The sequence below is a fragment of the Sciurus vulgaris genome (genome assembly GCF_902686455.1).
Source record: "Sciurus vulgaris genome assembly, chromosome: 5".
NCBI lineage: Eukaryota > Metazoa > Chordata > Mammalia > Rodentia > Sciuridae > Sciurus > Sciurus vulgaris.
Genome location: NC_136465.1, coordinates 173,514,463 through 173,538,320, shown reverse-complemented (window position 1 = coordinate 173,538,320; position 23,858 = coordinate 173,514,463). Strand labels below are relative to the sequence as shown.

Sequence of the window (23,858 nt, the reverse complement as noted above, 5' to 3'; positions counted from 1 at the left end):
GAAGTGGTTCTGAGAGGATGGGCCTTGCGACGCTCACGCCTCCAGTCCCCGGCGCTCCTCGCCTAACTGCGCCGACTGCGGCGTCTGAGGGAAAAGTGTAGCTAGGTCTGCCGGAAGCCGCACCAATGTCCTCGGTGCTGTCCTACGAAAGCCTGGTGCATGCCGTGGCCGGAGCCGTGGTGAGGCGGGGTCTCGGCGCCCGGGCCGTGGGGGGCGGCGCACTTCGCGGGGCCTCCCGGGGAGGAGGCTGGGGGATGGGGCGAGAGGGGTCGGGGGCGGCTTCGCCTTGTCTGTGGGACCGAGGGAGCGGGTCATGGGCGGGAAGCTGCGGGGAGGACTGGGGAGCGCCGCCCCTCACGGCGCCTCGGTCCTCGGGGCGATGTGGAATAAAGACGGCGCGTCCGCACTGGCGGCGGGAGTCGGGAGGAGGCGCTGCGGTTTTCTTTGCCTCCCGAAGTTGAAGGCCCGTCGTCCCCTGCGCAGCCCACCGCACGCGCGGACCCGCCGCCCGGCCGGCCTGACCTGAAGCTTAATGACAGCCTGCCTTCACTTGGCACGGGCCGTTGACCACCTGCGGGCAGCTCTGACCGGCACCGTCGGCGGGGAAAGATGGGTCTGGTAAAAAATCCGGACCAGCGTGGCTGTCCGCCACGGGCGAGGTTCCTGTGGGTCGGTGCTTGGCTCTCGGACCTGTGCGTGCCTAGGTTCCATTTGACACCGGTCCCTTTCTTTTGAAATTTTCCATCTAGGCTTGATAACGTTCCTCTTCTCATTTCTTCTTCCTCTGAAGTTCGAGACTGGCCTGAACTCCTTCCCCTTTCTCATACTTCACTAGTTGTCACCACACACCTTAACTGTTAGAATCCCTGGGACTTCATGGGGAAACATCACTGAATCCTCCCATTTTGTCCTCGGGATGCCCACGGACAGCGCATGTTCTGGGTAGACTAATCTGAGTTGAACCCCAACTTCATCATTTGTTAGCTAAGTGACCTGTAAACCTTATTTTTCACAATCTGTGTGTGTGTGTGTGTGTGTGTGTGTGTGTGTGTGTGTGTTGCTGGGGATTGAAACAAGGCCTCATGCATCTCATGCATGGTAAGCAGTGCATTACTACCAGCCTTTTCTTTTCTTTCTTTCTTTTTGAGACAGATCTTGAACTTGGTGATCCTCCTGCCTCACCCTCCAGGTAGCTAGGATTACACCTGTGCACCACCATGCCTGGCTCACTTTTTTAATCTGTAAGTGGAGGAATGATAACTACTGCACAGAGTTTTTTTGAGAATTAGGTGACACAATATTTCATTAAAGTGTCTTATTCAGGAAACTGATTATTCATTTTAACCAGAAGAGCCATGGAATCTTGAACATACTTCAAGAAGCTTGGCATGCTTCTGAATGATCATGAGGCCTATGTTTCTAGTGTGAAGGAATAAAATGCAAATAGATTTCAGGGCACCAATTGTGTGACTTCGAGTGGGAGAGCTACTGTTGAACTTGTAATTTACATTTAAATATGATCACTCTGGCTGCTTCTGTTGAGAAGTCTAAGGGAGTGAGGTGTAATCTTAGGCAAGAGATGATAGTGACTTAGACTAGGGTGGTAACATTGGAAGTGGTGAGATATAATCATTAACCTGGAGTATGTTTATAAGATAACCAGAATGAAGGTGGTTGACTCTTAAGAATTTTGGGCTTAAGCAACTGGAAGGATGATGTTCCTGTTTATTCAGATGGCAAAAGTCGTGAAGGAACAGTTGTAGGGGAAAAGATAAGACTTGTTTTAGTTTTAGATTAATTAAATTTGAAATGCCTGAGAGTAGTCTTGAGACTAAATGATTAATGCAGGAGTGAGTGTGGAATAAGAAAAAAATCTGTGACTGAGCCATGAAGCAGACAGACATTAAGAGGTTGGGGAAATAAGACTGCACCAGCCAAAGAGACTAAGGAAGGACCAGAAGTGGGAGGCAAACTGAGAGTGTGATGTTCTGAAAGGCATGTGAAGAGTGAGGAAGAAGGGTGTAAACAAACTAAGTCGGACGCTGCTGATGGGTCAAGTGAGGCAAAGACTGAGAATTAACGATTGAATTTATCATGTTAAATCCAGGGGTTAATTGAGAAAACCAGCTTCAATAGAATGGTGGGCTGAATAGTTGGAGCGCAACTCAGAAAGGGAAAATGGATAATGCTTGTTTTCTTTTCCCTCTCATTAAGTGCCATTCATTCAACAACTTTATTGAATGCATTTCATGTGTCATGCTCTGTTCTAGGTGGTAGGAATACAGCGGAGAACAAGTCCCTTTCTTTATGAAATGTGCATTCCAGTGGGGGGAGTCAGACAATAAATTAATAAACAAAAAATCAAATATTTTAGGAAGTAAGTGCTATAAAACAAATAGGGTTGGCAAACTTTTTTTATAAGGGGGCAAATACTGTAGGCATTGTGTATGGTTTTTGTCATAGCTACTCAGCATTGCCATGTAATTTGAAAGCAGTCATAGACAATAAGTAAGCAAAACCCTATTTACAAAATCAGTCAGTGGATTGGATTTGGCCCACAGACCATAGTTTTCTGAGCCCTGCTACACAGCCTGACTAAAGATAAAGGTATCTCTATTTAATCCTGAAAGATATTTCTCTCTCTCTCCTTTATTGCTTGTTTTTCTCTTGTTAAATTTGCTGTGTTTTCCCCCCTCCCATAAGCTACATAGGTTACCTAATGTACATACTTTCATAAGAATAATTTTTTTCTCTTGCTTCCTCTCAGGAAAGTACTGTTCCTAGTACATATCTGAGTGAGAAATTGCTTTGGTTTTTTTAAAAAAATTATTTCTTTGAAATATGCTGAAGATTGATTATCAGACTCTTTTAGAAAACTTCCATGTCAAAAGTTAAAATCATATGACACGAACCCTATTTTCATCTGGCCAATAAGAAAGGTAAAATTTCACCACAAAAATGTAACTGGAGTTAATGGGAAAAACAGCATTGTTTTAAATGATATAGTATTATGATGATGGCTGATGTTTAATTAAATCTCCTAAGCATAATGTTCAACCAAGGCGTGGAGATGATCATGGAGGATTAGCTTAGCATAATTGGTTAAAAGCACTTGATTGCCTTTCTTGAGCCAGGCAGCCTGGTTTAGAATCCTGTCTGTGCTTCTCACTAAGTGATCTTGGTATAAACTCCTGGGCTGCTTGGAATAATTGCTTCTACCCAAAGGTTGTTGGATCACTGTTTAAGATGTTGATTTACAACCTTTTCGAATTGACTTTTCACTTATTTATTCAGTTCCTTTCAAGTTCTACACTTTCTTACTGTGAAGTGTGTGTTGTTATACAAATGTTCCGATTGGTTGGGGGATGGAGGAGGCCAAGGGTGCTGTGCTGGGGATCAAATCCAGGGTCTGGCATATGCTGAGTAACTATTCTACCACAGAGTTATGCTCCCAGCACCAGTATGTCCACGTTTTTTTTTTTTTTTTTTGGTTGTAAACGAACATAATACCTTTATTTTATTTATTTTTATATGGTTCTGAGGATCAAACCCAGTGCCTCATACATGCTAGGCACTCTATCACTGAGCCACAACTCCAGCCCCACCAGTATGTCCATCTGTTTTAAAAATCAAAATAAATTCTGGTTTTGAGTGTTTTGTGGCACTCCTTGGGATATTTGTGGATAATCTTAAATATGCCAGAGCATGAATTTTATTATTTCAGGAAAATGCTCTTTCTCCAGTTGCTGACTAAGGCAATGTAATCAGTGATGCTTACCATGGGGCCACATCCCCAGCCCTTTTTTAATTTTTTATTTTGAGACAGGGTCTTGCTGAATTGCTAGAACCTCGAAGTTGCTGAGGCTGGCTTTGAACTCTCAATCCTCCTGCCTCAGACACCAAAGTCACTGGGTTTACAGATGTGTACCACCATACCCTGCTGTAAGCCTTATTAAACCATCTTAATAATAAGTGCCTGGACCCTGCTGGGTCACAGAACGACAGGTGGGGGTGAGAGAACAAAGGAGGAATCTTTTATGTTTCAAGATTTGCATTTCTTAAGAGTCTATTCAATTATATGCAATTCTTTTAAAATAGAAATTATGCTGGCTGTGGTGGTACATGCCTGTAATCCTGGCTACTCAAAAGGCTCAGATAGGAGGATCACAAGTTCAAGACCAGCCTTGGCAACTTAGAAAGACCCTGTCTCAAAATAAAAAAAAGGGTTGAAGATGCAGCTCAATAGTAAAGTACCTCTGGGTTTAATCCTCAGTACCTCAGATTAATTAATTAAAACACACACACACACACACACACACACACACACACACACACACATACACATACTATACACACATAAATTGACAAATTCAGGCATGGTGGCACAAATCTATAGTTCAACTATTCTGGAGGCTGAGTCTTGACAGTTACTTGAGCCCAGGAGTTCAAGGCCAACCGAGCAGTAGCAAGACTGACCCACCATCAAAAATAAATAAATAAATAAAGCAGATAAAATACTAAGAAGATTTAAATAAACAAGAGAAAAAATAAGTTCCCTGAAAATTGCTGACTAATCATTAGCATTACAATTCCAATCTGTTTTCAACGTTTAAACTACCCTAGGCAATTCCAACAAACAGCACTTTTCAAATTCTAGATTAAGAAAATCTCTTCTACTTACAAATGTACATTTCTCCATATAAAATCTTTCAAGGGAAATCTAATGAGAACCCAAAACATAAACTTACAGTCTAACTGTACTTGAATTTTTGAGAATTTCTTACATATGAGGCTACTGATTGCTATGCAAAGGAGTCTAGGTTAATCAGATTATAGTGTCAAAATGTGGCTGTATCTTCCTCACTCTCTGTTGTCTATGTTTATATACAAATAAGCATTTATGAATAGATCTCTTTTTTAAGTACTGGAATAGAGTTTCATATCCTTAGTTTTTTGGTGTTTGTTCTGGACTATGAAGTATTTTTGATGTGTATAAATTAGGGTTCTCTGGTTACAAGTTGGAGATACAGACTTAAACAAAAACAAGGTTTATGGGAAGGCTCTTTGGGAGCTCCCTGAGTCAGTGGGGAGCTAAAGAACTTGGAATAGTAAAGAACCAACTAGTTCCAGGAAGATTTCTGAAACAATCTCTGATTCTAACAGGCTCCAGAAAGATTTCTGAAACTCTGGAGATTCTCCATTGGATTCCCATACTGCAGTTGATGACTTCTGTCCCTGTTCCTTCTGCCCATACAACATTCTGCTCAAAATTCAAGATTCTGGAACATGTGCCCAATCCTTGACTTGTAATTCTCCAAAAGAAAACCAGTATGTCATGTCCTTAGGGAAAGAGTGGTGCTATGTGACCCAAAACATCTGATATCTACTATATCATGTAATTAAAAAGTCTTCAAATATCATTTTAAATATATTTTAATATGGGTATTCCATAGTTCATTTATGGGCATTTGTATACTTGTAACTCTTCACTGTGGTAAACATTTTGTGTAATATAAATGTTAATGTGGTCTCCCACACCCTGTTATGAACAAACTTTAGTATTGCTCAATAAACTGTCTTCCATGATTTCATTCATTGAATCATAAATTAGAGATGAAAACCTATATTTTCAGCTCAGTTGATAGCATGCTTACCTAACATGTGCAGAGGCCCTGGGTTCCATCTCCGGTACCCCCCGCTACACCCACAATGTGTATTTTCAGATTTAATCCAATTAATTGGATTCTAATCTGTAACCTGTAAATAGTCTCTCAGGGAGCCAGGTGTGCTGTCATATACCTGTAATCCCAGAGGTTTGTGAGACTCAGGCAGGAGGATTGCAAGTTCAAGGCCAACCTCAACAACTTAGACCCTGTCTCAAAATAAGAAGTAAAAAGGGCTGGAGATGTGGCTCAGTGGTTAAGTGCCCCTGGATTTAATCCTTAGCACCAAAAAAAGAGGGGTGGGAGGGGAAGTAATTAGAAAAAAATTTTTGTTTTTACTTTCTATTCCTAGATTACTGTTCCCCGCCCCCATTAGGCTTTCAAGAAGTTGTGATAGAATCATTAATAGTTTTTAGGATTTTATTGCTTCATCTATGCACCTTCCATAACATACTGATTTCTTAAAAACCTTTTTAGGGGTTCAGGGGCAGTGTAACCAGTGGTAGAGTGCTTGCCTAGCATGCCAAGGTCCTGAGTTCCATTCCTAGCACCACAAAAGTACAAAAAAAACAAAACTTTTTTTTTTTTAAGCAAACATTTCAGTTCAGTTCTTTTAAGTTAAATGTTCTTATATAGTCACTATTGGAATTCTTTTTCTAACTTTGTTTTGCTTCTTTTTATGCCTGAGTCAGAAAAAGGATAAATGATACTCTTATCTTACCTCATCATACATACAGAATTCAATGACTGTTTTGTTGTTGTTGCTGTTTATTTTTTTTTATTTATTTATTTTTTAGGAAGCAAATGTGGTATGGTAGCTGAAAGGGAGGTTCAGCGTGAAGTCTTAACTATCAGTGTCATCTTAGATGATTTATGTTTTCTTTATTGAATTTGTGTTTATCAAGCTATAAAACAGGGACAGTAATGCCCCAACTACTTGGTTCTCATGAGACGTTACTTCCTAGAATATTATAGTAAGATTATAATTATTAATTCCTGATTTGGGTCTGTTCTTACAAATAAAGTATTTGTGCCCAATTTTAAAATTCGGTAGATGTGGTCTTATCATGTGCAAGGCCCTTGGTTTGATCCCTGGCACCAAAGATAGAAAGAAAATCAATGAAACTGAAATGTTCTTTTCTCATATGGCCAGCTCCACCCATTCCCTTCCCTCATAGCAGATGATCTCCACCTTTTACTCTCCAGATAACATAGAGGCTACTCAGGATGAGCTTTCTCACTTTTTCATTTTTTCTAATTATAGAATCAACTGCAGTTGTACCCATAGTTCAAAACAGACTCATCTGGTCACTGTTCCTCTGATCTTGGTCCTCCCCTTCATGCCACCCCCAGTTATCTTCAGGATTTTATTCCACTTATTTCATTTCTTTCCAATAGCTTTAACCTTTGTTCAGTTTTGTCCAATCAGAAAACTATGCCAATCTGGTCCAGAGACTGCATTCTTCAGCTACTGCTTATTCCCCTTCCCTTTATGCCAAGGTTATTTAAAAAATATTCATGTTCACTTCCTCTCCTCTACATCCTATTTTGACCACTGGAACTGTTCTTCCAGGGTCATCTTTAACTTTCCATTGACTCATCTATTTACCGTTCATTCTCTCTCTCTTTTTTTTTTTTTTTTTACAGACTGCATCTTGATTCATTGTATATAAATGGGATACAGCTTTTCATTTCTACACAGTGTAGATTCACACCATTCATGTAATCATACATATACTTAGGGTAATACTGTCTGTTTCATTCTATCTTTCTGTCCCCCATCCCCTCCCACCTCATTTTCCTCTACACCATCCAAAGTTCCTTCATTCTTCCCTCCCCCCACCCACCCCTCCTCGTTATATTTGTCATCCACTTATCAGAGAAAACATTTGACCTTTGGTTTTTTGGGCTTGGCCTATTTCACTTAGCATTTTTTAAAAATATTTTTTAGCCATAGACAGACATAATGCTTTTATTTATTTTTATGTGGTGCTGAGGATCGAACCCAGTGCCTCACACTGCTAGGTAAACGTGTACCACTGAGCTACCACTCCAGCCCTGCATTCTCATTTGATTAGACTTCTTCATAGTAGTTTACTCCTGCCTCAAGAGCAGTTGTCCTTTATTTTTTACTAAATAACATTGCACTTTTGGAAGGAACTTTATAAATCATCTCTAATTTTAGGTCCCTAAAATTAACATTGTGCCCTAGTGCTAAAAGAAGGACATTTAAGGACCAAAATTTGTGGGAGCACCAACTGTGTACCTGATAAGATGCTAGTTGCTTTCCATAATTTAGTTATAACTTCTAGTGACTTTGGCAGGTGTTGGTTCCAAATTTACAAATGAGGAAATTGAGACATGGGGATCTGAAAGTCATTTCTTATATGTGCTGTATCTTAGATATGAACCTTGGTTTGTAGCTTAGACTTAAATTCCAACATGCATGCTCTTTCCAAGCTCAGGTATGTGTCTATTAGGACTTTCTTTTTTCTTGGTGCTGGGGATTAAACCCAGGGCCTTGTACATGCTTTCTGTCAGTTATCTACACCTTCATCCCCTCTATTAAGCTTTTTCTTTAACTTATATATTTATCTCTATGTATAAATAGAGATAGATGTGAGAATTAGATTAGTCGTTATCTCAGAGAAAAGACCTGAATTAACTCTGATTAAGTGGATAACCTGCTTTTCAATATGAAAACCATAATAAGTGGCTTTCAATCTTTAGAATTTTATTAGCTCAAGATCTATCACAGAAAACTAATCTTAGTTGTTTTCTTTCTAAAATAGTTTTTCTAACCCATAATGCCATGAAATTGATCAGGAGATACTGCCCACTGATTTTAGCAGTGATGCTATAACATGACCATTTCTAGACTCCTCTGGAAATTGACTTTGGAACTAGCATTGCTTTTTTACAATTTTTCATTCTTCTAAAGTGGATTAGCATTTTGGAAATGATCAAATTTGGTGGCTTGGTTGATATACCAACAAAACATCATTGTTCTGTTCTGAAAAGGCAGATGATATGTTTCTACGTTTTTTATGTGTGTCCCTGTCTGTTCCTATAAAGTTGCTTATGCTTGGGGGACCAAGTCTTGACCAGGTTAATACTGTTATTTCATTCCTACTGTGTCCTTTGGTATCAGGAACTTCTTCTGTTCAACTCCTTGTGATTTGATAGGCCAAATTAAGAAGTACACTTTGGACTTTTGATGCCCTTTTACAGGAAAAACAAAGCCCTTAAAATGAATAAACCATCTGTGTTTTGGATATGTAATCTGAAATGTACATGAGGGTACATTCTTGAGGAATACAAGTGCTGACTGTGGAATTGTTTACAAAAGAGCCAAAAATCCCCAGGTATAAGCTGAGAAGTATTTCTGTGATTTTTATTTGCAGTTTTACTCTAGCTATGTTCTCTCCTAGGTTGCTGTCTGGTATTGCCACCTACTTAAAGGTTTGTTGTTGTTGTTTGTCTATTTGTTTTTTCCCTTTTTAATCATTCTGTTGTTTAAATTGCCTGTAGTCTAATAAGGAAGGGAAACTTTTTAACATCTGAATACAGTACAGTGTGGTACTTTCTATATAGTAGACTTTTCTGTATGGGACACATGATACTTTTGAACCCAGATGAGAAAGCAACTAATTCATTATCATCTCAAATTCACTGTATCCTAGATGGGCCTAGTAATTACCTGAAACTAGGAACTTTGTTGGACTTTGCTATTTCTATAAATGGTGTCTTCACTCCTGTGTTTCTCCCTTCTTCCTTATGGTCTGTAATAAGTGAGTAAATCTTATTGGTTTTCCCTTTTACAGGTCTTCTGGCAGCTATCTCTTCTCCATTTTTCTAGTCATTACTCAAACTCATTCAGAACCCTACTATTTCAAATCAGATGTACTTTGCTAAAGCATTGTTTGTATTTTGTTTAGGTCATTCAGGTTAAAAGCTCTTGAGGTTACTTAGATGTCCCTCTGAACTCTTTGGTCTCTTTTTATCAGATACCTGTATACAAAGGGCCTAAACTTCAAATTTCTGGGTTTTCCCTCTCTGATTCTAAAATATTCCAAATTTTCATATGCAAGGTAAAATGGTAGCTTTGGTTTTATGTTGGTTTTGATTTGCCTTTATTTAGGACTGTTTGCTACTTTGTTTAATTTTATACAATTTTTTTAGAGGCAGGGAGATTGAGTTAGAAATGTTTTTTAACTCACTCATTAAATATCTGGGAAACGTAGAAGAGTAGTGTTAGATCCTCTGAGGTACTAGATTCAAAATGTGAATGTGTTACCATGCTACCCATATAAAAATTTCCATAACATCACAATAAAATAAACAGCAAAGAAACAAATTCACAAATAATTTAAATATTTATTAGCTAAGACCCAAGTTCATTATTTAATACTTTTTACTATTTTCTTTAGTTGTCAATGGATCTTTTATTTTATTTATTTATGTGTGGTGCTGAGTATCGAACCCAGGTCCTCACGCATGCCAAGCAAGTGCTCAACCACTGAGCCTTAACTTCAGCCCCCAAGTCCATTATTTATAATAGAATTTCTGCTTCTAATTAAGATGCTAATCAAAACCTTCTTAGAATTTCCCTTTTTCATACTTATTTTTAAGAACCATATAAAATAATAGAAAAGCAATAGCATCTTAATAAGATGACAAGGATGTAGGGAACTCTGAGACAGTGGGACAGTGGGCAGGTACAGCAGTTTTGCCCTGTAGGAATTGTTTCACCAGGTAAAAATGAGCGTTAGGTTTGTAATTTCTAGAGGTGCAGAGAAGAGAAAGTAACTGGTCTGTCCAAGGTAAGAAGTCTGGTAGGGAACTTTTCAATTAATTTGGAATCCCAAAGGAAAATGCTGTAAAAGTGAATGGGAAATAATCTTGCTCCTCCCTGAGGAAATCACCTCTGACATTTTGAAATCACAAACCTTCCCTCAAGCTGCAACCCAAATTCTCACTACATAAATAATTTGAAAAACAAGTTAATTAATTAATAAAGCAAATAATTTAACTTAGAGTGATTCCATATCGATGGTACCCCAAAGTTCTTAGCAGAAAGTAATATAATTCCTCCAAAAATACTTATCCTTAAGAGCTCCAATAGTCTCCAAAAAATACAAATGTAAGGGAAATGAGCAACTCAGTTCAAACCTAACTGAGTTTCCATAAGATCACAATAAAATAAACAGCAAAGAAACAAATTCACAAATAATTTAAATATTTATTAGCTAAGACCCAAGTTCATTATTTAATACTTTTTACTATTTTCTTTAGTTGTCAATGGATCTTTTATTTTATTTATTTATGTGTGGTGCTGAGTATCAAACCCAGGTCCTCACGCATGCCAAGCAAGTGCTCAACCACTGAGCCTTAACTTCAGTAAAATAAGGTATTATGAATGAAAATGGTGGACAGCAGCAACAGTCCTGCACAGAATCAGAAAATGGAATTTTTAGTCATGATCTAAAAGAAGTTATTAAGGAAAAGCTAAAAAACATTTACAAGAAACTAAGCTTTAGACAAGCAGATTTGAAAAATTGGAAATTGGAAATGAAAATATAACTAATGAATTGATTATCATAGAAATACTGAACACTGATTTAAGCAAAAATCATAACTGTTCGAAGGATGGGAAGAGGAAACAGAATGTGGTATTAGAGAGTAAATTCTCATTCCCTGTAATAGAATATAAATAATGTCTAAAACTGATTCAAAAGATATCACTATATTATTTAATTATAAGTGTAAATTCCAAAGTGAACAGCTTAAAAGAACTAAGTTGCCTCTGTGAAGGAAGATTGGGTAGAATAGAGCAGGGTGGGGTAAAAACTATGTTTTATCATTTTTATTACATGAATTTTTAAACTATATGCATAATTTGCTTACTCAAGTAAAGATTCAAACTAAATGTTTACATAGCTATGCATTTATGATAACTGTTGAAACTGAGTAACAGGTTCAGATTTAACCAGAGGTTTATCAACATACTAAACACAGCTAATGGTAGAATTAATGAGTTAAAAGACTGGCATTTGATTCTCAAATGCAGTGATCATGGTCAGAAAACCATGGGGCTGGGGGTGTAGCTCAGTGGTAGAGCACTTGCCTAGCACATGCAAGGCCCTGGGTTTGATCCTCAGCACTGCATAAAAATAAATAAAGGTATTGTGTTCATCTACAACTAAAAAATTTAAAAAAAAAAAAAAAGAAAGCCATGGAATGTTCTTTTCATGTTGCTGAAAGAAAATAACTTTCTATCTAGAATGCTTTACCCAGTGAAAATCTTTAAAGCTTTGGTGAAATAGAGGCATCAAAACCAGTTTGCCTCTAGAAAGATATTCTGAAAGAAGTGTAGGTTGAATATCCCTAATCCACAAATCCAAAATCTGAAATGCTCCAGAATCTAAAAACGTTTTGAGCACCAGCATGACACCACTATGGAAAACTGCATATCTAACTTCGTGTGAAGGGTCTCAATTGAAACAAAGGTGCACTAACAATATTGTATGAAGTTACCTTCAGACTGAATATGTAAAGTATGTAGATGAGCTTCATGGTTAGACTTGGATCTTATCCTTAAGATATCTCATTATGTATATGCAGATATTTAAAAATCTGAAATATTTCTGATTCCAGGCTGTTTGGAAAGGTGATACTAAACCTATTCTTCCCCTAGGAGAGTGATTCCTTCTAGAGATGGAAGATGGGAAATGGAAGAAGGAATGAAGATTCTAGATAGAAAATAATAAATATTGTATGTGACTGTTTCTAGACAAATATTAACTATAAAATAATATTGTTTGTGGTCATTAAAAAATAAAGAGGGCTGGGGAAGTAGTTCAGTGATAGAGCACTTGCCTAGCATGCATGAGACCCTGGATTCCATCCCCAGCACAGCAAAAAAGGAAAGTAAAAAGTTAGAATTAAAATACATGACAGCCATGCTTGGTGGCTCACACCTGTAATCCCAGCAGCTTGATTGAGACAGGAGAATCACGAGTCAAAGCCAGCCTCAGCAAAAGCGAGGCACTAAGCAACTCACTGAGACCCTGTCTCTAAATAAAATACAAAATTGGGCTGGGGGTGTGATGTGGCTCTGTGGTTGAGTGTCCCTGAGTTCAATACTGGGTACCAAAAACAAAAAGAAAAAAACATGACAATAGTAGCGAAAAGTTAGAAGGGGTAAATAGAATTAAGTTTGTATCATTTAGGAGGGAGCAAATATATTGAATATTTTTAATTGGTAAATCAGGAATTTATGCTATAATTACTAGATAACCTGTAAAAGCATAGAAACTATGTTTGTTCCACAGATAAAAAATCTCTAATCAAGTAAAAAAGTAGGAAAGTATAAAAAGAATCACAAACCATGTATGACAAACAGCACAAATTAAGATGACAGCTATAATTTCAAACAAATGTTAATGAATTAAGTGCTTCCAGCAAAAGAGAATACATTAGTCTGACTTTTGAAAGGGGGAGCTGCTCTTAACAAAAGGCTTATCTAAAAGATAAGGATACAGGGATGGGAAAGTGGCTCAGTAGTTAAGCACTTGCTTAGCATGTGCAAGGCCCTAGGTTCAATCCCCAGTACCAGGTTTAAAAAAAAAAAAAATTAAAAGATAAGAATATAGAAAGTTAAAAGTAAAAATGTGAGAAAAGATATACCATGCTGATAAAACTTAGATTTTATACTAGTGTTATTACTGCAGATAAAGAAGATGACATGGAGAAAAAGAGTCTCAGTACATTAGGAAAATAAATCAATTTAAAAAATTTATATCCATCTGATAATAGACACAAGAATTAACAAAACTTTGAGAAATATACCAACCCATCATCAAAGTAGAAGATTTTAATATGACCCTTTCAGTAATCCGTAGAACATCATGGGAGAGGGAATCAACAAGAAGATAGAGGACTGAATAATGCATCTAACAAATTTGACCTTAGAGATATGAGATAAATACAAAACTTTGTACCCCACAACTGCAGGATACACTTTTTTTTTTTTTTTTTTTTTTTTTTTTTTTGGTGGTGCTGGGGATTGAGCCCAGGGCTTTGTGCATGCAAGGCAAGCACTCTACCAACTGAGCTACATCACCAGCCCTGATACACATTATTTTTAAGCCAAACATGGAACAGTTATAAAAACTGTTTGCTGAACTGTAAAGCAAATTTTTTTGGAAGGGGAAGGTACTGGGGCTTCAACTCAGGGGTACTTTACCACTGAGTCACATCCTCAGCCCTAGTTAAGTTGCTGAGACTGGCCTCAAACTTGGCAGTTCTCCTGCCTCAGCCTCCTGAGCTGCTAGGATTACAGGTGTGCGCCATAGCACGTGGCAGTAAAGCAGATTTTAAATTTTGAAAAAGTTCTGAAATAGTATAGAAGAAATTCTTTTTTAAAAAAATTAGAGCATTATAGTTATACATAATATACATAGCAGTTGGGTTCATTTTGACAAAATCATACATGCATGGAATTTGATTTCAATTCCTGACTGTTCCTCCTTTCCCTTCCCTCCTTTCTCCCCCTATTCTCTTTCCTCTACTTTACTGATCTTCCTTTTTCTCGTGTATTTATTTATTTTTCATTGGTACTTTCTATATATACATAAAGGTAAAATTCCAACTGGAGTATTCATATAGGCACATAACATGATTTTATTAAATTCCTCCCCTTTCCCATCCCTCCTCCCTACCTCTGGATCTCCTTTTTCTGCTCCACTGATCTTCCCTATATCTTTGTGATATCTGATCCTCTCCCATTCCCTTCTTTCCCTTATTTTGCTCTAGCTTCCACATATGAGAGGAAGCATTCAACCCTTGATTCTCCATTTCCATCCAGCAAAGGCCATAATTCCATTCTTCTTTATGTATAAATACACTACACTGGTGTGCATATTACCACATTTTCTTGATCCATTTGTCTCTGACAGGCTTCTGAACTGATTCCATAATTTGCTTATTATAAATTATGCTGCTGTGAACATTGATGTGTCTGTATTGCTATAGTATACTGATTTTATTTCTTTTGGATAAATACCAATGGGATAACTGGGTCATATGGTGGTTCCATTCCTAGCTTTTTGAGGAATTTCCATACTGCTTTCCAGAGTGATTGTACTAATCTGCAATCCCACCGACAGAATACAAGTATACTTTTCCCCACATCCTTGGTTTTTAATATCAGGCCACTTTCTGTGTAAACATCTCTATCTTGTGATAGGTATGAGTTGCTTTAGCTGTTAAGAGTACACATAGGTGGAAATGAGAGAGAACACAAATCAGGGCAAGTAATATGTTCAGGGGTCTGGGAATTTGCCATTCTGATGGCTCCTCAACAGTTTTTTCCTTTGTGTTATCTGTCTTGACTTGAGCATTCTGGTCTCAGAAGCTAGTAAGGTTGTTTAAGGGGTAGGTAAGGCACACACTAAGCTTTTAATTCTTAACAAGCTATGAGTGAAGGTGGGAGAGCAGAGGAAAAAATAACTTATTCTATTCTTCAGTGGTTGTCAGGCCATTGAATTAAGGCTCAGGAGTTTGTCTTTCGTCCCTGTGGTGGTCTCTGTCTCAATTCCACAAGTTAAGGGCCTAAAACTGTCCCCACTCCAGGAGGAGTCAGTTGCAGGTCCTGGGCCTCCCATACTTCTTACGTAACACTTTTGAACCAAGGGTTCTCTTAACCCCCTCCTGTGTTTGGTAATTTGCTGGAAGGCTCACAAAAGGCAGAAAAGTACTTTATTTTTTATTTGCCAGTTTATAAGGATACAGATGAATAGCCAGATAAAGAGATATATAGGATGAGGTCCCAAAGTGTCTGAACATGGGAGCTTCTGTCCCTTGAAGTTAGGAATGTTTTACTAACCTGAAACTCTCCAAACCATTTTTTTTTTTTTTTTTTAAACCGGGGGCACTTTACCATTGAGTTACATCCCAAGCCCTTTAAATTTTTTTTTTTTTTATATAGGGTCTCTAAGTTTCTTAGGACTGGCCTTGAATTTGAGATCCTCCTGCCTTAGCTTCCATCCTGCTTCATCCTCCAAGTCCCTGGGATAATAGGTGTACACCACCATGCCCAGCTCTCCAAACCATTTTTTAAGTATATTTTTTATTCTGAATTGACATATAGTAATTGTACATACTTACAGGGGACAGTGTGACATTTCAGTACACGTATATAATGTGTAATGATCAAATCAGTGTCTTTGGCATGTTTATTGCCTCAGACATTTATTATTTGTGTCTCCAAATCCTTTTTTTTTTTTAGTACCAGGGATTGAACCCAGGGGCACTTTACCACAGAGCCACGTCCCCAGCCCTTTTTTATTTTTTTATTTTGAAACAGTCTTACTAAGTTGCTTAGTGCCTCACTAAATTGCTGAGACTGGCTTTGAACTCTATCCTCCTGCCTCAGCCTCTGGAACTGCTGGGATTATAGGCCTGCACCACTGTGCCCGACCTCACATAGGCATCTTTGATTAAATTATTGGCCATTGATGATGAGCTCAATCTTTGGCCCCTCTTTCCTCCCGGAGGTTAGGAAGTGGAACTGAAAGTTCCAACCCTCTAACCCTGTCTTGGTCTTTCTGGTGACCAAGCTCAAGCTGTCTGGGGGGCCCCAGGCACCTGGTTAGCATATAGAAAGAAACTTAACACTTTGAAGATGCCAAGGATCTTAGATATCCTTGTATCTGGAACAAGGAACTAAGACCTGGTATTTTTGTTTTCTTTAAGGCATGTGCTCTGTGTCTGAGCCGCAACCCCAGGCTCCTAAGACAAGTATTATAACAAAACATGTTCCCGTCACTCAGGAAAATTAATAAGGGTTTTACAAGGGCCTCTGTGTGGGGAACCTAGGATAAAAACCAAATATATAGTTATTATGTCACATTATCACATCTTCAATAAAAAAACAAATAATTGTCTAAGATATTGATTAAAGACTATTTATTCTTCTTACAAGTTATGGGCCTTTTAAAGAATTTTTTTGGAGAAGACATTGGACAACTCAGGAAGTATGATGTCAACTGCTGTCACAACTGTGTCTCACTGATATAGCATGATAAGATTAAAGATGTATTAGAAGTGATTGCTAAAAAATAATAATTTTAAAAAGATAATGAAGTTTGTTAGTGATTTTTTTGTATTTAATGGTATGTTTCATACTATTTGATCACAGAACCCTTTATACCCTTAAATGGCACACTCAAAAGAGCTTTTATTTATGAGACTATAGCAATATTTATTATTTAAGGTATTAAAGCTGAAATTATTGAAATATTTAATGAATAAATATTCATTAAAAATATTAAACCCATTACATGTTAACACATAATATATTTTTTAAACTATATTATCCAAGAAATATTGAGAAAAGGTATCATTTTATTGTTGCAAATGTTGGATATAATAAAAGATAACTGAATCTTATTTGGTTCTGCATGCAGTCTCTTGTAATAACATATTTTTGTAACCTCTGGAAAGTTTCATTTTACACTGAGAGGATGAGAAAGAAAAAGAAATAGTGTGTTCTTTCATAATTCTTTTTTTTTTTTTTTTTTTTTTTTTGGTACAGGAATTGAAACTAGAGGGGCTTAACAACTGAGCCACATCCCCAGTCCTTTATAGATTTTATTTAGAGACAGGGTCTAGCAGAGTTGCTTAGGGCCTAACTAATGATTGATACTGGCTTTGAACTTGGGATCCTCCTGCCTTAGCCCCCTGAACTGCTGGGATTACCGGTATGCGCCACCCCGCCTGGCCAAAATAATTCCTATAAAATAATTTTGATCCTGCAGACTCATGGAAAAGTCTTGGGGACATTCAGGGATCTTCAAACTGTACTTTGAGAATCCCTAGGATATATTACTCTCTTGTATTCAGATGTCTTTTTAAAAAATACTTACTTCTTGGGCTAGGAATATATAGATCACTTACCTAGAATGTATGAGTACTGGGTTCAACCCCAGTATTGACCCCCCAAAAAAATTTTTTTAAACTGTATTATACATAACAAAATATTATTTAGCTTTAAAGAGGAATGAAATCATGTCATTTTTCAGGAAAATAGATGGAACTGATGATCATTAGGTTAACCAAAATAAACCAGACTCATGTATCTCATGTTTTTGCTCATGTGGAATGCAGTGGGTCGGGGGGGGAGTAGGTATGAAGTACAAGGGGGGCCATTAGAGAAGCAGAAGGGAACCAGAGGGAAAGGAGGAATAAGAGTAATAGAGTTTACAAAGTATATTGTATGCATGTGTGAAATAATCACAGTGAAGCATTATTTTATACAATTAATATATGCTAATAAACCCCCATCATGATTATGCGAAGCAAGCACTCTACCAATTGAGCTATATCCCTAGCCCCACCTTTCAGTTTTTTCAATCCTTGCTTTATAAGTCTTTTTGTGCTGTTATTTGGTACATATAGTTTCTTACAAATTAAATCTTATTTCAGTGCAAGAAGAGATTTTGCTTTTCTCCCATTTCAAAACTAAAACAAATACATGCTTTTTGTTAAAAAAAAAAAAAAAAAAAGTATATAGAGATGCACAGCGTAGGAAATGGAAGCCACCTTTAATACCCTCCTTCTCCCCATGTAGTCATTGTTATGGGGTTTTTTCATGTCCTCAGTTTTTGTGTGTGTGTGTATTCATTTTGTATACTTTCACGAGTGGAAGAGAAGGGCGAAGTTAAATGTCATATGTCTGTTGGTTGAACAAAGGTTGAGAAGTGGAATAGGACTAGAAGTACTAGAACTGGGAGTGTAGGAGATCTTGGTTCTAACCCTGACTCCACCACTCTGGCTTTGGGCTGGCTACTAAATGCCAGCCCTGCTCTTTTCTTTTCTAGTACAGGGAACTCCTCTGCTCCAAGTGGCAGTACAGTATAGCATTTAACTCGTTCTCCCAGTACAAACTAGTTAAATGCACTGGGAAGGGACAGAATGTTATAACTAAAAATGGTTTTGGTAGATAGAAGAGTGTTTAGAAATTATAATCATTGTCAGCAATAGAACTCCCACTCAGATGGTTAAACTTCTGTGGCACTAAAATAAAAGATTTATTTTATGCCTCTCTGGCATAAGCATTGTACATTGCGGTTATTATCTTCTCAGTATTTTGTGCCTTCTAATTTTGTATAAGTGAACAAACAGTCCTCCAGGAAAAAAACATTGAGTATTTATGTGAAGAGGAATTTAATTCAATTTCTGAAAAATCATGTGGTTATACAGCGTGGCATAAAACACGCATATGTATTAAATATTTTGCTTCAGGTAACAACTGCTTATAAAAAGTCATCTTTGTGTTTGCTTGGCTAGGAGACAAATAAAGCAAGTCTCTGATATACAGAATGCCTGTGTTTTAAAATTACCTTTAGGATTTGGAGTACATCTTTTATATATATTCAAAATTATTTATTTGAAGGGGTATAGATTCATACATTCATTATTAACAAGTTCCGGACGTATACTACACTGGACTGTATATTGTGTTTTCAGAGTAGTCCACAAAAAATTTTTTTCAATACATAAAGTAGTTGCACTAATGGTTAAGAATGAACTTCTGAACGGGCACTGTGGTGCACATCTGAAATGTCAGCAACTTGGGAGGCTAAGACAGAAGGATCGTTAAGTTCGAGGCCAGCTTCAGCAACTTAGCAAGATGGTGTCTCAAAATAAAAAAGAAAGGGACGGGGAATGTGGCTCGTAGTTAAGTACCCCCTAGGTTCAATCCCCAGTACCAATAAATAAATGAAACTTTCAAAAAGAGTGAACTCTGAATGCTTCTTGTATTCAAATTCTGATTCTGTACTTAGAAACTATATGTTCTTAGGAAAACTGCTGAACCTCTTGCTATATGCTTCCTTATCTAGTCTTTACTAGTTTGTTCTAAGAATTAAATTTTTTGTTTTTAATTGAGATATAATCCACATAACATAAATTTGTCATTTTAAATGTACAGTTCAGTGGTGTTTAGTATATCATGATGTTGTACAATTACCGCTTCTGTCTCATTCCAAGACATTTTGAATGGATAAACAAAATATGTAAACACAATGAAATATTACTTAGCCATAAAAAGGAATGGTGACATTATACATTCTGCAAGGTAGGTGAACCTTGAAAACACTTTGCTGAGAAGCCAGTCACAAAAGGTCATAATTCTTTATAATAAATATCCAGAAAAGGTTCATTCAGACAGACAGAAAGCATACTAATGGTTGCCAGGGGCTAAGTGGAGGGAGAAGTGGGAAGTGGGAAGTGCCTGCTTAATGGGTTTGGGGGGTTTTCTTTTGGGGTGATGAAAATATTTTTAAATTTGACAGGTGGTAATTGTACAGCATTGTGAATATACAGAATGTCACTGAATGGTGTACTTTAAAATGGTTAATTTTATGTTAGATGAATTCCACGTCAATTAAAAAAACAGAAAGTCCCGTGATCATTTAGACTGGCAAAAAAATCCTTTGGCAACCAAAGTAGAAGAACCCACTTAATAACTATGAATTTCTACACTTTCTCTAGCCCCCATGGGTTTTCCTTACTTTCATATAAATTCAACTAAGCACATAAATAAAGGGTATTTGTTCTATTTTATTCAACATATTTAGGTATTTTATACCATGTTGTCTGTGCCACTATATTGCTGGAATTAGAAGGCCCATTTCATTCAACCTTAAATTTTTAACCCTCACATTTATACTTCAGTTTTCTGTCAAAGCATAGAGCAAATCCATGGTGTGTATCCTCTCCTTTAGTAGAGTAAAACTGGCAAGCTTTTAGTCTTCTTGCTACTCTGTCTTTTTCCTGCTTCTGTCCTCCAAGGATTGTGTCAAGAATGGGGAACCGGGGCTTCTGGCAGAATTATGGTGATCAGTTTTCTGGACACAGTGTTTTCTGGGCCATTTGGGTGTGTCAGGTCACCTTACTCAAGTCTGTGTTCTCATGTAATTCAGTTCCTACTAAGATTGGTACTGTGTAGCTGCTATTATCTTGGTAGCTAGCAAGTCAACTGGAAAGTTGCCTCAGGCCTCCCTTCTGCTTCCCAAGGTTTGTCCCACCCTTTGTAGTAATCCTCTTGTATTAGTTTTCTGTTGCTGCTCTAACAGAGACTTAGAGTTCTACAACCATACAAATTTATTATTTGTATGTCAGACTGATGCAGATCTCACTGAGCTAAAATCAAGGTGTTGAGGGGATGGGGTGTGACTCAATAGTAGAGTACTTGCCTAGCATGCAGGAAGCCTTGGGTTTAACCCCTAGCACTGCTATAAATAAATATATATATGATGACTCATTTGTATGTTATTTATATACATTTTATATTTTATGTATATGTCAAACTGTTGGAAGAGCTGTCTTCCTCTTTAGGGGAAAATCCACTTCCTTTCCTTTTCCAGCTTCCAAGGCTACACATGTGCCTTGGCTAGTGGCATCTTCCTCCATCTCAAAGCCAGCATTGGTGGGTTGAGTCCTTCTAACATCACAACAACATCAGCTACCATTCTGTCTCCCTCTCCTACTTTTAAGGACTCTTGTGATTACATTGGATTTACTCAAATAATCCAAAAGAATCTCATTATTTTTTAAGGTCACCTGATTAATAAACTTCAGTGTAACCTGACTGTTCATGGATAGTAGAGATTAGAACATCTAACAATAAGACCCCTTTTGTTTTTCTGTAAAAATTTAATGTATAAACATTTTTTCAGCATTAGTGATTGGAGTAGAAAGAAGGCAATGGTTGCTTTTCAGTTGACCCTCTTGATCTGGTCCTAGTACTAATTTAAAAACATGTTTTTGGTGGGAGAGGGGAGTACCGGGGGTTTAACCGCAAGGTGCTTTACCCCTGAACCACATTCCCAGTTTCTTTTTTATTCTTTTAGTTTAAGACACAGATTCAACTAATTGTTGAAGACCTTGCTAACTTGCTGAGGCTGGCCTCAAACTTGCAATCCTCCCATCTTGGCCTCCTGAGCCTTAGGGATTAAAGGTGTATGCCATCATGCCCAGTTTTATAAGACTTGAATTTTTGTATACCAGTCCTTGGGGAGGTAGTAAACCAATGAGTTCTTTGAGCTGACTGTTGACTTTTCTTGGTATTTCACTTTAAGATTTCAAGGTTGATAGGGTAGGACTTCTAAGTTAGAAATCCTCAGGTATCTGTTTAAAGTTGGCAGAAAAGAGAAATGGAAGTGGGAAAATTATTTAAAAAGCAGTTTGCTGGCCTGAAGATATACTGTCCACACAATATACTGTGTAATCATGCAGCACCAAGCAGCAGGGCATTCATCTCACATCTTTAAGAAATGCAGGACTGGGGATATAGCTCAATTGGTAGAGTGCTTGCCTCGCAAGCAGAAGGCCCTAGGTTCAATCCCCAGCACCGCACAAAAAAAAAAAAAAAAGAAAGAAAGAAAAAAAGAAATGCTATAAGGCTTCTCTGACTTCTGAGCCCCCATTTTTCTTGAAAATTGCCTGTAAAGTGAGCAGAGATGCTGGAATCATGGATTCAGTAAGATTTGCAAACCTTTGTGGGTCATTGTTTCCTAAGACATTGAGTATCATCCTATTATTATTAGAAAAAGGCACTGATTTGTGAGTCATCAAAAAAACATAAATAACTAAAAGTAAAATGAATTGAATAAATAGTTAATCAAGAATCTATGGTGTGCAAATATATACAATGAATATTCTCACAACATAGAAGAGGAGTTAGATTTAATTGTAATACTAAGTACTATAAGAGAGAAACTAGGGCGCTGAACAATCTTATAACCTGGTGAAGAGGAGGTAACATTTTATCTGAGTTTCAAGGACTACTAATATTATAATGTTCTCTCTTGTCAAGTAAACTGGCCTATTTTGTGGGGCACGGTACTGGAGACTGAACCCAATCATATTTAACCACTGAGCCACATCACCAGCCCTTTTTATATTTTATTTAGAGATAGGGCCTCATTAAATTGCTGAGACTGACCTTGAACTCTCCATTCTCTTGCATCAGCTTCCTGAGCTGCTGGGATAACAGGCAGGTATGGTGCCTGTCAAGCTGGCCTATTTGTCAAGCAAATTTTTATACTTTAAAGTTGACATAGTTTCTAGTTGCAATGATTAAAATATTATATGTAAATATCATTAAATAGGTAGCCTAAAACTTGATTTTATGCCTAAGACTGTACACCAGAGGGCTTGCATCTGGGTTGAGAACCAGAAACTGAACTGGAAGATAAATGAGTATAATTTCATCCCTAAATAGGTGCTTCTGGTTTTTGTCTGTTTTAATGTCTTAAGAATGAGAAAGACTGATAATTTGTGTTATTGCATTACCTTGGACCAATTTATAATACTGTCTTTATTTTATTTAAAATAACAACAAATAAAACTATTTTGGGGTCTGTCCTTCCTTCTTTCCTTTTTCTTTTCAGTACTAGGAATTCCACCCAGGGTTTCTTGCACTACCACTGAGCAATACTTCCAGCCTTTTTTATTTTGAGACAGGATTTCACTAAAGTGTCCAGACTGTCCTCAAATTTAGAATCCTCCTGCCTTAGCTTCCTGAGTAGTTAAGGTTATAGGTGTGTACCATCAAACCCAGCTCAAAACTCTAAAGAATAGTATGATTCTTACATGCCTTTTTACTTTGTGGTGACTATATTGATTAAGCACAGAAAATAGAAGTGTATATCTACTTACTGAATAGTTCAGCTTTGGAAGGCATAAGAGAGTACTCATGGTAACAGCAGCTGACCCGTAAAAGATTAAAAATTCATTTACCTGCTATCTCTGATGTGTCCTAAATTTTTCCTTTGTAGGGACTTGCTACATTTTCTTTTTCAGTATCAGAGAGATAAATAAGAGATTTCATCTGGAAAATTAAATTCTATTGTTTAAGCATAAAATAATAGAAATTTTAACAATGATAACCCCAATAGACTAAAATATACTGCGTTCACTGAAAATTTGGTTTGAGCTTTTGTTAATTTAAAAGTTGTGGCTACCAGTCATAGTGGAACACGCCTGTAATCCCAGCAACTTGGGAAACTGAGGCAGGAGGATCACAGGTTCAAAGCCTGGCTCAGTAATTTAGCAAGGCCCTAAGCAACTTAGTGAGGCCTACCTGAAAATAAAAAAATAAAATAAAATAAAAAGGGCTGGGAT

General features: G+C 37.4%; 1 protein-coding gene across 4 annotated transcripts in view; it reads left to right on the top strand.

The window, feature by feature from the left end:
- The window catches only part of SLC25A17 (solute carrier family 25 member 17), a 44,695-nt gene continuing 20,837 nt past the window's right edge, over positions 1-23,858 (top strand). Inside the window, exons 1-2 of one of the 4 annotated variants that reach the window (XM_079140798.1) lie at positions 53-179; positions 22,646-22,732. Coding sequence is in view for 2 of the 4 variants with exons in the window: in XM_079140796.1 (XP_078996922.1) it covers positions 610-692; positions 22,705-22,732 (111 nt within the window). In the remaining 2 variants the exon portion in view is untranslated. Of the gene's footprint in view, positions 180-594; positions 693-22,645; positions 22,733-23,858 lie in introns of those variants that run through there. The other 3 variants (XM_079140796.1, XM_079140797.1, XM_079140799.1) reach the window with 3 other exon arrangements.